The following is a 16,085-nucleotide window of genomic DNA, read 5'->3' as shown; positions in this document are numbered from 1 at the left end:
AAGAGTTGGGCTTTCTCCGAATGGAGCGTGATGAATTAACGATGCCAATCGGAAGAAAAGAATTCAGCTCCCACACGGGAGCCTTGTTCACAAATAAAAATTGGCACTGGCTTAACTTGGCTAAGTCTGGAATTCAGCGAAAAGCAAGGACGCCTGCTAAGCGTCTGAGGCTCGTCCATGGCAGCTCCGCTACACGCTCGCGACAGCCTTTCTATATATTATACCCACGCGACCACGCGGCTATGACGCGGCATCACATGGTCTTACGACACCCCCATCGGATGTCATCACGTGGCTTCACGACACCCCATCTGCTGTTCTTAAGGTCAAAGTTCACCCAATGACAAAGGTCAAAGGTCAGATGTCAACTAAAAGTCATGGGTCAAGGCCAGGTGTCAAGGGTTCGACCCCATAACTGTACCACATATGGTCATGCACGGCTAACGTGGTTGGGCTGAAGGTCGTTCAATGTAATCCTCCAGCCTACGCGACGACTGCTTTACCTAGCGTAGTGAAGCTTTTCGCTTCAAAAAATCTGTGAACACGGCTCTCGTGTGGAAGTGGAAGCGTAATCTTCTGTTCTTTTGGTCGGCGTCGTTTACTTTTCGCCAAGACCTGATCGTTTGGCCGCGGTAAGTAGTTACTAAAACCGTGGATTTTTCATCTCGTTACACAAAGGAAGAAAATCAATTAAGTCCTTAAGCGCTGCCATTCTAGATGTAAAGAACTTGTGCTGTTTTATACTTATGTCTAGGGCATCGAAAGCCAGTACATCGAATCTGTTTTCAGTAAGGGTATGAGCGATCTTGCGCAAGATAGCGCTGTCTGCTCGGGCAGGTAACTTCTCTGCGCTAGACCTATCTTTGAATCAAGTCGGCGCCAAGACAGTAAACAGAGCTTGCCTGCCCTCCCCTGGCCATGAAACGTAACGCGCAGTAAAAAAACACGTGTGAACTAGCCACCATGCGCATGAACACTTGCGACCATGAGAAAGTTGAGGACTTTCTTAGCAGTTCTGCGGTAACACTCCTTTAACCCGATTAACAGCCCGTGTTGTGGTTTCTTATGTAACCCTAGAAATAGCGTGAACGTTTCTTCGCACCTGCTTGTGTCATACGCAGTTTGTGTCCACGCATCGTGCGTACTACTATCCGAGTTGCGTGTTGCTTCAAACGTTGCACTTAGGGGCGCACTGCGAGCGCTGAAGGCGACTGGAAGCTGCTGTTTCATCTTTCCTTTGCTTTTTTTCATTCCCATGCAAGCATTGCTTTGGGATAGACACACCCGCTTAAAACACGCACACACAAACACACGCACACGCACAGGCGCGCACACACACGCGCACGCGCACGCACGCACACACGCACACACACACACACACACACACACACACACACACACACACACACACACACACACACACACACACACACACACACACACACACACACACACACACACACACACACACACACACACACACACACACACACACACACACACGCACGCACGCACACACACACACACACACACGCACGCACGCACGCACACGCACACGCACACGCGCACACACACACACACACACACACACACACACACACACACACACACACACACACACACACACACACACACACACACACACACACACACACACACACACACACACACACACACACACACAATTTATAATGAAATACTTGCTTTGCATCCTATATATATCGCTGTAAGTCTCTCGGAAATAATCTCGCGTCAATGAATATCTCGAAAGTTCAAGGATCAATTACAGAGCTCAAAAGGCATTACGTTAAATTCAAAACGGCCATCCAGCGAGATACTTGCATTCTCAAGTTTTCTTCTTGTCGTAGTAGATAGGGATCTGGCAGAAGCCCGACAGCAGATCGACGGACGAGAAATATGGGGAGGAAAACATGGACTCTATGGCATCATCAATCCGGGCAAAGGGGTACGCGTCTTTCCTTGTTGCAGCATTAAGGCGGCAGTGCAGCCTACGCAAGAGTGCCATGTCATGTACCATCTTCTTCTTGACCAGAATAACAGCGGCGGCCAAAGCACAGGACTCTCGTACAACATCCTTTTGCAACATATCCCGAACCTGTTCACTGAGGACCTGGCGTTCTGTTGGCAACACTCTATGTGGCTTCTGCGAATGGGGTGCGAGTAGCCGGTGTCACTCCGATGCCGGGTACGCGATGATGTAGGAATGCAGGGTGAACCATTATGCTCCGAAAAGTCAGATAGACGAGTATTTGACTAGCAAGGCCGCCAAAGGATCACGATGTTCATTGTAATGTGGTTCTCTAATCAACCGACGTAGCTGCGAGTCAAGGCTGGAGCAGCAGCAACTTCGTCTGATGCGTCCGCAACCGAAGCCACCGAAGCCGAGCTCTCTCGGCTACACCTGCCAGTCTTCATGTTAGCTGGAAAAACCACAGGTTACGGAGAACAACTGATGGCCCACAATCGTGCGCAGCCCTGGGACACTGACACCAGGCATTGTGGAATCAAAATTTTTTCATATAATGTAAGATTTTTATAGTGAAATACTACATTATATGAAAAAATTGCGTTCATAAATGCTTTCCCGGTTAAAAATGCTTTTGTCCAAGATTAGAGCATGAAATACACCTCTTCACAGCGCCCAATGGCTTTTGTGACTGCAAGCGGAAATAATATTTTCGCTCGCCTAACAGCTCGCCTAATGAATTGCGTGACGTGCATGATTCAAATGTCTATAGCCTTCTTTTACAGCGAATATAATTGCTGATTCTATTGGCCTGTTCTTGAGAGGAAATATCTCTCATCGGGTGTGGTGCAGCGTTCAAGAAAATATAACTAGGCGATCAAAGGCACCGCACAAAGCTTGTCACCGAGGAAAAAGATGGACGCGTATCCCTTGCCGTAATTATGACGCTTGCCCATGCTACGAGGAATAAAAGATCAATATACATAAGATGCTAAATACCAGCACGCCTGATTTCAGCCCGTGGACGAGAAGCCACACTGTCGACGAGTCGACGAGTCTCGGTCGGGGTGTGTCCATAGTAAGATGTAGCGTTCGGAGCGAGTTCTTTCGAGTCAATTCGGAGATTTCCCTATTTTCTTAATTGTCTTCCAGAGCAGGGTGTTCCTATTTTTTTAGGCAATTTTGAGGTGCAGGAGGTTTTTATTTCTGACACAAGTTCGTGCATGAATCGGCAGGTTTTTAATTGTTTTCTGCTTCCGGTTATAGTCTGGCAGCGAAAAGATCGCTCTTCTCTAAAGCAAAGCGCATGCGCAAAGAATCGGTTTCAGCACAACTCCCTTTTAGGGAAATCAGTGTTTCATGTTTTTGTTCCGTAAAAAGAATATAGGGCAACGTCAGAGACACATACAGTCGTGAGCAGAGGGAGGAGTCTAAGCATTCTTTTATTGATTATTCCATGAAGCAAAGAAAAGATTAAGTAGCGGTAAGTACGCCATATTTTTTCCTGGTGCTGTGGCGCAGCAGTTAAACAATGCGACACTGTCTTGCAATGGCAGGTGCTGCCGCCGATGTCACTTCTGAGACTCGGGTTGCTCGCCTTGAGCAACCTCTGGCGACCATTAATTTAACTGCCACCACCTAAAACGCTGGGAAGTTTGTTCACAATTCGGTAGGTAGGTTGTTTTGACGCCAGTAGGTCACGGGACATAGGAGTCCACCTGGCACCTAGGTAGCGTCTCTGGGAACTTTTAGTGGATTTCTCGCGCACGGCCAATGACTCCGACGCCAACATCGAGACCGCTGACGGCGCCGGCTTTTCGCGAGACGCAACCCCTAACTCTACCGCGTTAAAGAGTACACATCGTCCTCCGTGTTCCATTCTGTTTGAAACGTTGCGCTCAGCGGCTCGCTGTAAAGGCTGAAGGCGACCGGCAGCTGCTGTTTCACCTTTCATTCTAATTTTTTTTTTGTCAATCCCATACAAGCGTTGCTGTGAGATAGAGAGACCCGTTTAAAAAAAAAGGAATTATGAACCTCATGCGCCACCTCGAGAGGCAAATGGAACAGCCAGTAATAAACAGACCTCAGACTGCGTTGTCTTTTTTTCGCCCTTTTGAACTATTCTTATAGGTCTTTTAAGGCGGGATCCCTCTGCTTTTGAGCGCTCTTCTGTTTCAGAAGCAGCGGACTGCGCTGCCTGCTGGACAGAACCGCGCTCGCTTGGCTTCTCTCTCTCTCTCTCTCTCACACACACACACACACACACACACACACACACACACACACACACACACACACACACACACACACACACACACACACACACACACACACACACACACACACACACACACACACACACACACACACACACACACACACACACACACACACACACACACACACACACACACACACACACACACACACACACACACACACACACACACACACACACACACACACACACACACACACACACACACACACACACACACACACACACACACACACACACACACACACACACACACACACACACACACACACACACACACACACACACACACACACACACACACACACACACACACACACACACACACACACACACACACACACACACACACACACACACACACACACACACACACACACACACACACACACACACACACACACACACACACACACACACACACACACACACACACACACACACACACACACACACACACACACACACACACACACACACACACACACACACACACACACACACACACACACACACACACACACACACACACAGTGGTTATGGCGCTCGGCAGCTGGCCCGAAAGACGCGGGTTCGATCCCGGCCCCGGCGGTAGAATTTCGATGGAGGCGAAATTCCAGAGGCCCGTGTACTGTGCGATGTCAGTGCACGTTAAAGAACCCCAGGTGGTCGAAATTTCCGGAACCCTTCACTACGGCGTCTCTCGTAGCCTGAGTCGCTTTGGGACGTTAAACCCCCATAAACCAAACCAAACCAAAAGTACAGCCTCACAACTCGACCACGTTTTTAGCGCTGGCATACCTTAACCGAGCGCCCCAACAGGTTCTCGTCTTGGAAGAAAGAATTCAGAATGAAAAAAAAAAAAACTTCGGTCCAAGAAAAGCCGTGCCCAGAACAGTACAGCGAGCAGCGCCACGTGCATGTAAAACAAAACGAAACAAGGAGCGACTCGTCGGCGCCTTGGCGTCTGATGCTAAAAGAAGTCCGCGCGCGTGTCGGCTGATAACAAAAAAAAAATTGGCTGTGGTTTAGCTCTGGTTAAATCTGGTCTAATTGCGAAAGCTTGCTTAGCTTTCACCTCAGAATTTAACTGTTCCGAAGCAGTAGAGCAACTAGAATCAGATATAGACTCTCTTCGGTAACTTCCATGGCGAGACTGATCAACCAACGCGTAGTGCACCGGTATATATCCCAGTGAAGCCGCCACGGAGCGAGCGCAAGGCGAGGAGGTCGTCATATCAAGAGAGAGACACCTGTGGCTAGGCGTGTCGCCGGCTCGCGGGCGACGGCCCACGTGACGAGCGGCTCCCTTCTAGCTGCGGCAGGGAGCAAGTTGACGTCAGGCGTCGTCATAGCAACGGAGAGAGCTGACGTCACACCACCTGCCAAGCGCAGCTCCGGCTCTGGGGGGAGCACGGCATACGCGACGGGCGGTTAAACCTGGCGTAGTATTGCTTTCGCAATAAAAGCATTAATAGGAAAGTCACATGCAGCGAGGCGAACGCAACTGAATTGAACGGCAAGAGAACATTTTCGGCGGATGGAGAGGAGGCATTTAACAGGCGCTTGCCTTGAATCACGGCAATGAAGTAGTTTTGTAGAGGCTGCACAAATGACGTCAGAGTAATGTGGGGTCAATTCTTAAAGCTGTTGTGCTTTAGGACGGACTGTGGTTGGTCGGCGCCTTAAATTATGTAAGATGGCGCACCTATTGGCTGCCGATGCCATGAGCGCGAGCCAGGTATAGATAGTTGTTTCGAGCGAGCAGGTGCGAGAAGTAGGTCCCGGACCTGCTGGCGTGAGCTGCAGTCGTCGCTATACATCGCCACACATCAGTGAAAAGTTTTACACTTGCAACACGCCACTCTGCTGCGTCCTGTCGGTGCGTATGAAACGATGAACGGTTTATGCCTGCTCCTGAAAAGAGCAAAAGTTGACAGTGATGTGCCCCATTCCACTCTCCTTTACGTGGATGTTTTCAGTAAGCCCTGCAAAATTTACGACAAACTTTACGAAAGACTAAAAGATTTATTTCTCGGAAACCTGCTATGCACAGCATGTCATAAAGTAAGGGCTTCGTATTTGTTTCGACTGTCTTGTGTTCGTGAACGTAGTGCTGTGAAATGTCAATACATGAGCGTTTTCGAATTTAGCCCCCGTCGCAAAAACAAGACGAAGCTCCTGGGCCCCAGCTCGAGCGTTCGTGTCTATCAAGATATATACCTCTTAGCTACTGAGTTACCGCATCGGGTACAGTTTTGACACCGTAGAGTGAGATTGCAGCTGGTTAAATTTACTTACTGGAGTTAACTTAAAAAGCGGTATCGATGCTCATTTCACACAACGCGGATGTAGGACTGGTTCACCCGAGGAGGGAGAGAAGAAGGGACGAAGAAATATTCTACTCTCACTGCGTCCAGCCCTGCTATAGGAGCTGACGGGTTATCCAGGAGTTTGACTCTGACGGATAAATGTCTCGAAAGTTCGGGGTGTGAACTGTCCAGAGTTTTTACTTGTTTTTGGTTCGGATGTTTGGTCAGTCAGTAACAGCCAGTAACAGTACAGACTTTACTGTCTTTTCCAATTTGCACTGGTTGCCGCTCACTAAATGGAGTGTGGAGAACAGAGGCGTTTCGCCAATGAATGACGTCGGCGCTTGCGTGCGTATAATGAACTCTACTGACTCATCAATGCAATCTCACAACCGAAGCAAAGGCTGTTAATGCATAATGATGCCACCAACGTATGAAGACGACGCTCAGTGATTTCGCTGTATTCGCACCACTGTACGGCTGTGCGCATAACGAAAATTAATACGCTTTAACTTTAACCGTCCCGTTGTTTTTTTTTTGTTTTTGGTACCGTCCTCTGCGCAATTTACGTCACTCTGGACTGCGGCCAGAAAATTGGTACTTACATCTAGTGAGCAGCTCTACTCTCCGCTTTTACAACTTAAACTGCAAATAGGTCTTAATTTATGCTTATTCCCTTTATTTCTTTCCTTTTTTCTTTCTTCCTTCCTTCCTTTCTTTCTTTCTTTATTTCTTTCCTTTTTTCTTTCTTCCTTCCTTCCTCTCTCTCTTTCTTTCTTTCCTTCTTCCTTTCTTTTCTGTTTGTTTCTTTTCTGGCCATTAAATAGGTCTCTTCACGACGTTGGCAGGTTTGCCAAAGCGCCCGCTGGATTTTCCGACTACAGTCAGCACTAATACTTCCGCTCGTAGGCAGGCTCGCATAATTAATGGAGTGACGCTCATGACGTGAGTGTATGTAGCGTTCATTTCATGCGTATGTCAGTACTGACTGCGTTGGGCTGTTATTAGCATATATCTCTCCCATCGGCTGTCGCGAAGCGTTCAGCAAAACAGTACAAGCTCATCAGAGGCAGCGCACGAAGCCCGTTATAAAGAGAAAAAAAAGAGTCGTGTCTTCCTCGCCGCCATTATGACGCTTGCATGCGCAACGAAGAATAAAAGACCGGTATTCAGAGGACGCTAGACACAAGTGCGCCTGATTTCAGCCTGTGAACGAAAGGGCACAGTCTCTACTAATCTCAGTTAGGACTTTGTCACGGTAAGCTGGAGTGCACCAAGCAAGCTCTTTCCAGGTAATTCGCAGATTTCCAGCGAAAACTTGGCATTTATTTTTGTTTCGGAGTTCTGGGGTTGAAGGATTTTTATTTTTTAAGACGTGAGTAATATTTGCCTTGAATGAAAACCCGTTTGTGCCTGCGTGTGGGCGCATGTGTGAGTGCCGTGTGCCTGTGTGTGTGCGTGTGTGAATGTGTGTGTGTGTGTGTGTGTGTGTGTGTGTGTGTGTGTGTGTGTGTGTGTGTGTGTGCGTGTGAGTGTCAGCGCATGTGTGCGTGTGCGTGCGTACGTGCGTGTGTGTGTGTGTGTGTGTGTGTGCGTGCGTGTGCGCGTGCGTGCGTGCGTGTGCGTGCTCGCGCGCGCGCTCTAGTGTGAACTTGCGATGTTTGCGTGACACAACTCCGGGCGTGTTCCCGCAGCGGGTGCGTTCTTTTTTTTTTTTCTCCTCCTTTTCCCACCTCGCAGCTGCGCTCCGCACCTCGCGCGCTGGCCCGCAGCATACTTGACGCGGAGGATAGTCGTACCACACGAATTTATCGTCTCGGGCTAATTCCATTGCATGCACCCTACAAGATGGAAGACGCGCGAGGAACATTCGCTTTGTACCGTATGATCCTGATCCTAAGCCTACCCTGCCTTGAAGCTCTAAATAAACCCGTGCCATCCGTAAAAATATGTGCGCTCGAGCAACACATGGATGAAAGTATGTAAATCTAGGGTAATCAGCAGGCTGACAGCACAAACTTGACAGCGCTATAGGAAACTGTCAAGACGCTGCAGGAACATAATGAGGCCGACTTCCCTCGTCGTAGGGAGCCGATAAAGAAATTGTGCTGCCCTCCTGTGGGATTTAAAACTACCTCATTATTTTGCTGATCTTACTTTGTTGCTCGCAGCACGTCCAGCGTCTGGTGTTGAAACTGCAATGACGTGACAATATTAACTGCGGAGCACCTGAGCTGAGGCAGCGTAAATGAAGGATAGCAGGCAGAATGGAGAAATGAAATGAAAGAGGTGAGGGGACAGGAAGAGAGGATAAGGGGAGAGGTAATATACAAGTTACACAATAAGAAATGTGTAGAGGTTGCGCGTGTGATTAGTTCATGATGAAGCAATAAAAACACATGCGCACACCACTATGTTCACTACAGCTGGAGTGGGGCGTCCACGTAATCAAGCCGCCTATTTTATTTTTCTGCTGACGCACCTGAAAGCGAGAAATACGGACGCATAGAAAAAAAAAAGAAACCATGAACACCGGCCGTGACATGCATTAGGCCATTTACAGCAAGGAAAATGGCCGTGGTACATAAATGAGTCTAGTGAGTCTAGCGCTGTCACTTTTGTAAGTCATGCATGACAAACAAACCGGTGGGCCGTTGACGCCAATCAGCAGCTGAGTTATGTTATAAGTTCACAAACTCCTTCTATGTCGCGCTTTAGAATGCATGTGTACCATTCTCTGCACGGCCAGCGACTACTCTCACAGCTGCATTAAAAACATTCACAGACGGGGACTCGGCACTGTCAGCTAGAAGCTACTTAACCGACAGCACCTCTCTTAATGCGCTTATTCGCCATACGAACGTATGTACTTCGTCGACAACAGTACCAGCGCTTTGCGTGCCGTGAGATTTTCATTTCGCTGCAATGCCCATCTGACCTTTTGTTGCCTATTGAGAAACACTACATGTCCACTGCGAATGCGTTGCTTTGACAGCCAGCGGCTGTTACTAACTCTCCTGGTATGTCCTTTCCAGCGTGCCGATCCCAGTCCTCCATGGAGTCCCCTGGCTCCGAGAAACGGCAGAAAAGCCTACCAACTACATTGGTGACCGATGGAAACGGTGACTCCCAGGTTGCGCGATTCTACCAGGATCGAACGGTATTCCTCACCGGAGGAACCGGGTTCATTGGGAAGGTAGGTGTTCACGTGCAGTGGCGTGCGTAGTGCGATGAAGAAGCTTAGGGAGAATGTGGCAAAACGAGACAGTTTTTCGTTTAGCGCCGCCTAGCTTCCAAACGCTAAATGAAATGTATTGGAATATAGCTGGAATGAAACGTGCAGATGTCCACTAGAAAGCCACTTAAACGGGATGAGAATGGTCTTCTCCAAGCAGAGAAAAAAAAAGCGAAATGAGCCTTGCTCAATCAAAAGGCGGTCGAAAAGGCGCGAATTTCTCCACGCCATCTTTTTCAGCCAACGAAGCGTCCTAGATTAACGTAAGTTTTTATTTATTGCTTATCGTTATTGATTTTACCTCGCGCAAAGTTTAAGAATGTTAGGTCTTCGCGTTCATATGAGAAATTATTCTACCAGCCGGGTGTACACGTGAGGCGAAACGCGACATTACAATGATAATATTTCTAATTTTTCTTAATGCTTGCTTCCAGGTTCTTCCTGGATTTATCGTTGCCTTGTCGGTGCGAACGTAAACAAGAAAAACATTGGCTACTAGCACGAAGAAGTCGTGAAGGAGGCTGTGCATAATATCAAGCAGCTCGCTTCTGCGACCAAACGTTTTGGTCTCCTTAAAGACGCTCTCCACAGGGCTTTATAGAAAATTATGGAATATAAAGAACCGCGCAAAGTTCCTTTAGAACCTAAGCAGCACACTTTTTTCGGCGAGTAAAGAACGCGGCCACTTGTACTACACGTTCCTATTTATTTACACTGTACACCCTTAAGCACCAAGGCATTACAGCAAGGAAGTGGGCTTCCCAATGCAATACATAATATCACGTTATTCAATTCTAAAGAATCAAAACAATAAAAGTGTTAGCAGGGCATAAGGGCAAAATCAAAACAAGAACAGTGATATTACACCTCCCTCAGTAAAGAAACAAAATTCTTGCTGCTGGCGCCCGACACATGCTCTGGAAACGCATTGCATTCAGAGATTGTTTTCAGAAAAAAACAGGAAAATTTCATGTAATTTGTTTTGAACTTAATTCGTTAATCTTCTTTTCATCTCCTTTTCGCGGTTTCTTGTGGCCGACATGTAGTATGGGGGGGTAATAAATTTTTGCCTCTCGATTTTTGTCAAACTATAACATATGGAGTGCATCAGCCTAAGCCTACTTTCTTCCATATTTCTACTAATAGTTCTAGTCCGATAGCGTCTTTCATATCAATGACGCTAGCCGCTCTTGAATATTGTTTGGATGTGAGCCTGGCTGCCCCGTTTTGTATAAGTTCTAATTTACCTATTAGATAGTGTTGGTGGGGGTCCCATACGATACTAGCGCATGCCATCACCTGACAAGCTGCAAGTTCTAATTTACGGGGAGCATTACGAAGTGTCCGCTCTGCCAAGTTAAGAATGGATCAAGGTCTGTTCAGTGTCACCTGCAGTCACGTTCAAAACCTCTTGTCCATCAACCGTGAACGAAACCAAATCGCAAGTCAGTTCGGTAGGAACCAAGCGGGGGATCAATAGTTACCACAGTAATACGGAAAATTGTTGTGAATGAGGCGAGAAAATGAAAAATATCGCATTGCCGGGCTACTGCGAAATCCTGCACATACAACCGCATACTGTTGCTGTCGGTGGAATAAATCAGTGGGTGGCTCTGCGAAATACAGTGTTTGCATGTTCATAAGCTCGAAAAAGTCCGTGTCGGTGCCCATGGAGACATTATAATGTGAAATAATTTTAAGACTTAGTAATGGTTTAATTGTCAAAGGACGTCTCGTACTGCCGGCGGGGTCGAAGCAAAATGTGCCATTTCGACATTGTTTATACCACTGCATTTTTCTGTTGTCCGCTCCATCTGGACTTTTCAATGTTATCCGGCACAACGTTAGTAAGGTAGCAAATAATTCCGTAATATTAGTTCGTTTATACTTCTGAACAATAAAGAGAAAGCGGCGATTGGGACACATCTGAGAAGGGGTTGTCCCTTTTTTCCCTACCACCTAAATGAGGTTTTGCCTTCGCAGCATTTTTCGGCCACTTAATTTACGGCAAAACGGCCGCAAGATAAGGGCCCGCATAAAGGCGAAGTCAGCGTGCAGTGGTGTAAGCCTCCACACGCCATGTCGGCTAATTAATTAGACGCTAATCCTTCGTCCGGATCCTGATACCGTACCATGACAAAGGCAAAAAAACTGCAATATTGTGGTAAAAAAAAATCACGATGCAAGTTTTTTTTACCGCATCAGCAAAGATACGCATCTCTAGTAAGGTATGCGGAGAGAGACGCACCAACCGTCCCAGCATTTCTGGGCTCCTGAATTATGGAGCGCAATCAATTAACTGGGAGAGACGAGAGCGCTTCGCCAACGGGTATAACTACATTTGCTTACACAGACATTTATACTGGCATGGCAGAGGCTGCTTCTCAAGGAGGGCGAATAAAACGGCGGCAGGAACAGTTTCCAAGCACCCCCGGTAGTTACCGTGAGCTAGCGAAAGCACGATGCACAATATAATAATAATTACTTCCTTATTCTCTGCAATGGACAAAAAGAAAACAAAAACTAGGGGGACACTTTGTGGGCCTAAAGTGTGCATGGCGAAAGCCTTCCTGATTAGCCGCAGCGGTGGCTGAGTGGTTATGGCGCTCGGCTGCTGAACCGAAAGACGCGGGTTCGATCCCGGCCGCAGCGGTCGAATTTTGATGGAGGCGAAATTCTAGAGGTGCATGTACTGTGCGACGTCAGTGCACGTTAATGAAATCCATGTGGTCGAGATTTCCGGAGTCCTTCACTACGGAGTCCCTCATAGCCTTAGTCGCTTTGGGACGTTAAATTCTATAAACCAGAAGGAGCATGCTATCTACACAGCTCTAATTCTTCTGTATAAATGGACAACGCTATAGAGCAACGCGCAGTTTACCATCCAGTACTATTTTTCATTGATCCTGTCCACATTCTTGTTTCTCTGAAGTGTTTTCAGCTTCGCTTTTCTAATAATAATAATTGGTTTTTGGGGAAAGAAAATGGCGCAGTATCTGTCTCATATATCATTGGACACCTGAACCGCGCCGTAAGGCAAGAGATAAAGGAGGGAGTGAAAGAAGAAAGGAAGAGAGAGGTGCCGTAGTGGAGGGCTCCGGAATAATTTCGACCACCTGGGGATTTTTAACGTGCACTGACATCGCACAGCACACGGGCGCATTAGCGTTTTTGCCTCCATAAAAACGCAGCCGCCGCGGTCGGGTTCGGACCCGGGAACTCCGGATCAGTAGCCGAGCGCCCTAACCACTGAGCCACCGCGGCGGGGCCTTAGCTTTTCTTGAATCACTATCTCCGTACAACTATCCATACAGTACGAGGAGCCCAGAATAATAAAAAAAAAACGATGGGCATGTACCCAAAGGAAAGTAGCGGTGATCAGCGCGAGCTGGTTCGCAAAATGACGAAATGATGACGCAATCCATGACGAGTTTCCTGGCGTTTGCTCTGACAGCGAATTCACGATAAAGTATTAAATGACGAGGCTGCATATTACCAGGACGCTTGCTGGCTCTGCGCTGTTTCCGTTCTTTTTTTTGCATATTGATTATGGCTTTCCTGCGGTCAGGGAAAAGCGCGCTTACGGGCGTAATCCCTCTGACGTTGCAGTGCCTGCTGAACTGCAGGTCAATGCAGGCATTTTGTGACGTATTCGGCTACGAAACAAGGACTGGTTGCACAGGGTATAGTGAAGTGATAGTGAGCAAGCTTGCGCCATGCCTATGCACGGTTAACTGCCTACGCCTGCGACTACGCGAAAACCGGGGGAACTAGACTGCGACAACTACCCGCGTAAGGAGCAGGAAAAAGACTGGTGCGCTATCTCCGGGGAGGAGGCCTACGCGACGAGACGCATTTAAGACCCAAGCTTACGGACGTTCCACATCACTTTTGCCTCTCAGTCACTTTTGTGCGCAAAGACGCGCTGCATATCCTTATCCGTGTGTTAAGTGCGTGCGTAATTGTGGTTGGAGCACCATCGAACACCGCGCATATTTATGAGTCGTATTTAACGAATACGATCACGGACATGAAAGACGCTTCGGCTTTCTTGCTTTTAGTGCACGATCGCTCAACTTGTGGGCGCAGTTCTGTTTTGCGCGTTTCGAGATATGTGCCTTTGCTGCCGGAGAAGGGACGCGCTCGAACGGTGACGCTCTGCTTTGCGGTGATAGCAGAGTTTGAACCTGGCTCGGCTGAAGCAAGGACTGGAAGCCCGCCCTCTAACATGAGCGCGCTTGCTCTGTTTTCTAGTTCTGAACTGTTTACTTTGCTAGCTATGCTTGAGAATTTGCCAAATGTAGGCAGCGTCGTCGTCATAATTAGCCGCAACTGATAACTATCTTACACGGTGGCCGAGACGACAAAAAAAGAAGTTAAGAAGTCTTGAATACGGAGCAGTTTGTGATTGAGGGAGGGTCAGGATGGGGGCTGGTATGTGGCTACGGTTCCCACTTCACCCAGCAGGGCCATGGGCGGAAAGTGTGATTTCTTTAAAAATGATATTGTTATCTACATTAGTGGTTCTCGATTCGTTTTCTCAGTAAGCGTGCTCTTTTCGTGTGCTCTCTGAGGGTGTATGTATGTACACGGTCAGGGCCAAACAAACGCGACAGCAAAATGGGTAGATATTAGTTGAAAGAGATTAAGTACTACATCGTCGTTGTCACTCCTCGGTGTTCCAAAACCGATATAATCAGCAGCGTTTACATCTTTGAAAAGTGAAATGGTCTTGGCGAATACAGTTGGGGATCAAGCAAGTTCGGGAATTGATAGCGCACAGAAATACATATGAGACAAAAGGAAGAAGCGACGGTGTGTATCACTTCCTACAGATAACGTGTACTCACGTTAGAGCAGCCGCCATGCTGGCGAACCAGGAGCACGGCGGGAACCTTGCCTGTTTCTATAATCCGCTTATCGCCCCCTGCTCCCATCTGCGCTGTGGAACCTGTGTGGTTCACGGTAAGGGTGTTTGTGACGTCACGTGCAAGTCAAGTGTTACCTTGCTGCTATGAGACACTTTAAGTTAGGCGTATGCAGTAAGCCATGACACATCTAGTTTGCCGTGACGCAACGTTCGCCGAGTGATGATGATGATGATGAATAACTACGGTGCTCCCTTTGTAACGGGCGGATACGACATACGTATTCTGACCAGATGAAGAAGCAAAAACGTAAGACAGGGGACAGTAAATAAAGCTGCAGTGTATCATGACGGATGCTCTAGGGCTTTATAAACAACCAACGTAGTAGTTTATTCAACCAGGACACAGCGGCATCACAGGCAATCACCGCGCGGGCGGACAAAACCAGTGAGAAAAAACTAATCGCAGCCTGATTAATTAATTAAAATTCATTAATGAACTTTTTATTCACTGCAGTTAGCATGCATGTTGAAATTGAAAACTTAGAGTTACTGGTATTCATAGACAATTCTATTTTGCACAATTGTAGTAACACGCCTGTGTCCTGAGACATGCGCGTCTAAAATTTCAGCCCGAATCTTGTAATTACGCATGCGAGACTGCGGCGCTGGGCATGAGGTTCCTCCTTGACGTGACGTACTTGCTGCGTATGACGGTTCGTCTGACAAGATTGTGTACTCACAGGCGACGATGATAAGTTTTCGTTTTTGGCCAGCGAAACCAATTAATTACTGTGTCGTCGGCGTGGGGCGAGTGCTGTTTCCTTAAGCGATTGCTTCTAGAGTGGGTTATAAGACGTGGTGCCGCTTTAGACATTCGCATGCAGTCAGCGCAGAGATACCAAATTGCTGGCTAAAATCGAAGATACCAGAGGAAAACAGCTTCGGAAGAAACTGTAGACCATCAAGTCGAGAAAGCGCTGCACTTTTTCCTTGCATGAGCTGTAAATATTCCCCGCAGACTAACCTGCCCTCCCAAGTCATCTTGGGTTGCCAAAAACATTCGCATTTTTGCCAAGGCAACAAGCATAACTCTACAGCGGGATCGGGATCAGCAAGTATTCATATAGGGACTTGGTGTCTCACAATTTGCGGGACGCTCCGACTATCTCCGTGCTACGGGCGGATGTTTCGGAATTTGTATGCAACGATACGGGCCAGCTGCTCTGTGGCAGTGGATGAAGTAGAATTCAACAACCTCTTGGTCGTCCGCGACCAAGCTGTAGACACATCGGCGAACGCGGAGCAGCGAAGGAGCAGATGTTCTAGTGGAAACACTAGAACATCTGCTCCTTCGCTGCTCCGCGTTCGCCGATGCTCGTCGCGATATGCTCGCGGCCTATAGG

General features: G+C 47.7%; 1 protein-coding gene across 1 annotated transcript in view; it reads left to right on the top strand.

Annotated features, from left to right (window-relative positions):
- The first annotated feature begins 9,632 nt into the window (after positions 1-9,632).
- Positions 9,633-16,085, top strand: part of LOC144129178 (fatty acyl-CoA reductase 1-like) — a 31,413-nt gene continuing 24,960 nt past the window's right edge. Inside the window, exon 1 of the mRNA XM_077663155.1 lies at positions 9,633-9,773. Within this exon, the coding sequence (XP_077519281.1) occupies positions 9,633-9,773 (141 nt within the window). The remainder of the gene's footprint in view (positions 9,774-16,085) is intronic.

Source organism: Amblyomma americanum, chromosome 4 (genome assembly GCF_052857255.1).
Source record: "Amblyomma americanum isolate KBUSLIRL-KWMA chromosome 4, ASM5285725v1, whole genome shotgun sequence".
Taxonomy (NCBI): domain Eukaryota; kingdom Metazoa; phylum Arthropoda; class Arachnida; order Ixodida; family Ixodidae; genus Amblyomma; species Amblyomma americanum.
The sequence above is the reverse complement of the archived record's forward strand: the minus strand, read 5'-3'. Positions and strand labels throughout refer to the sequence as shown.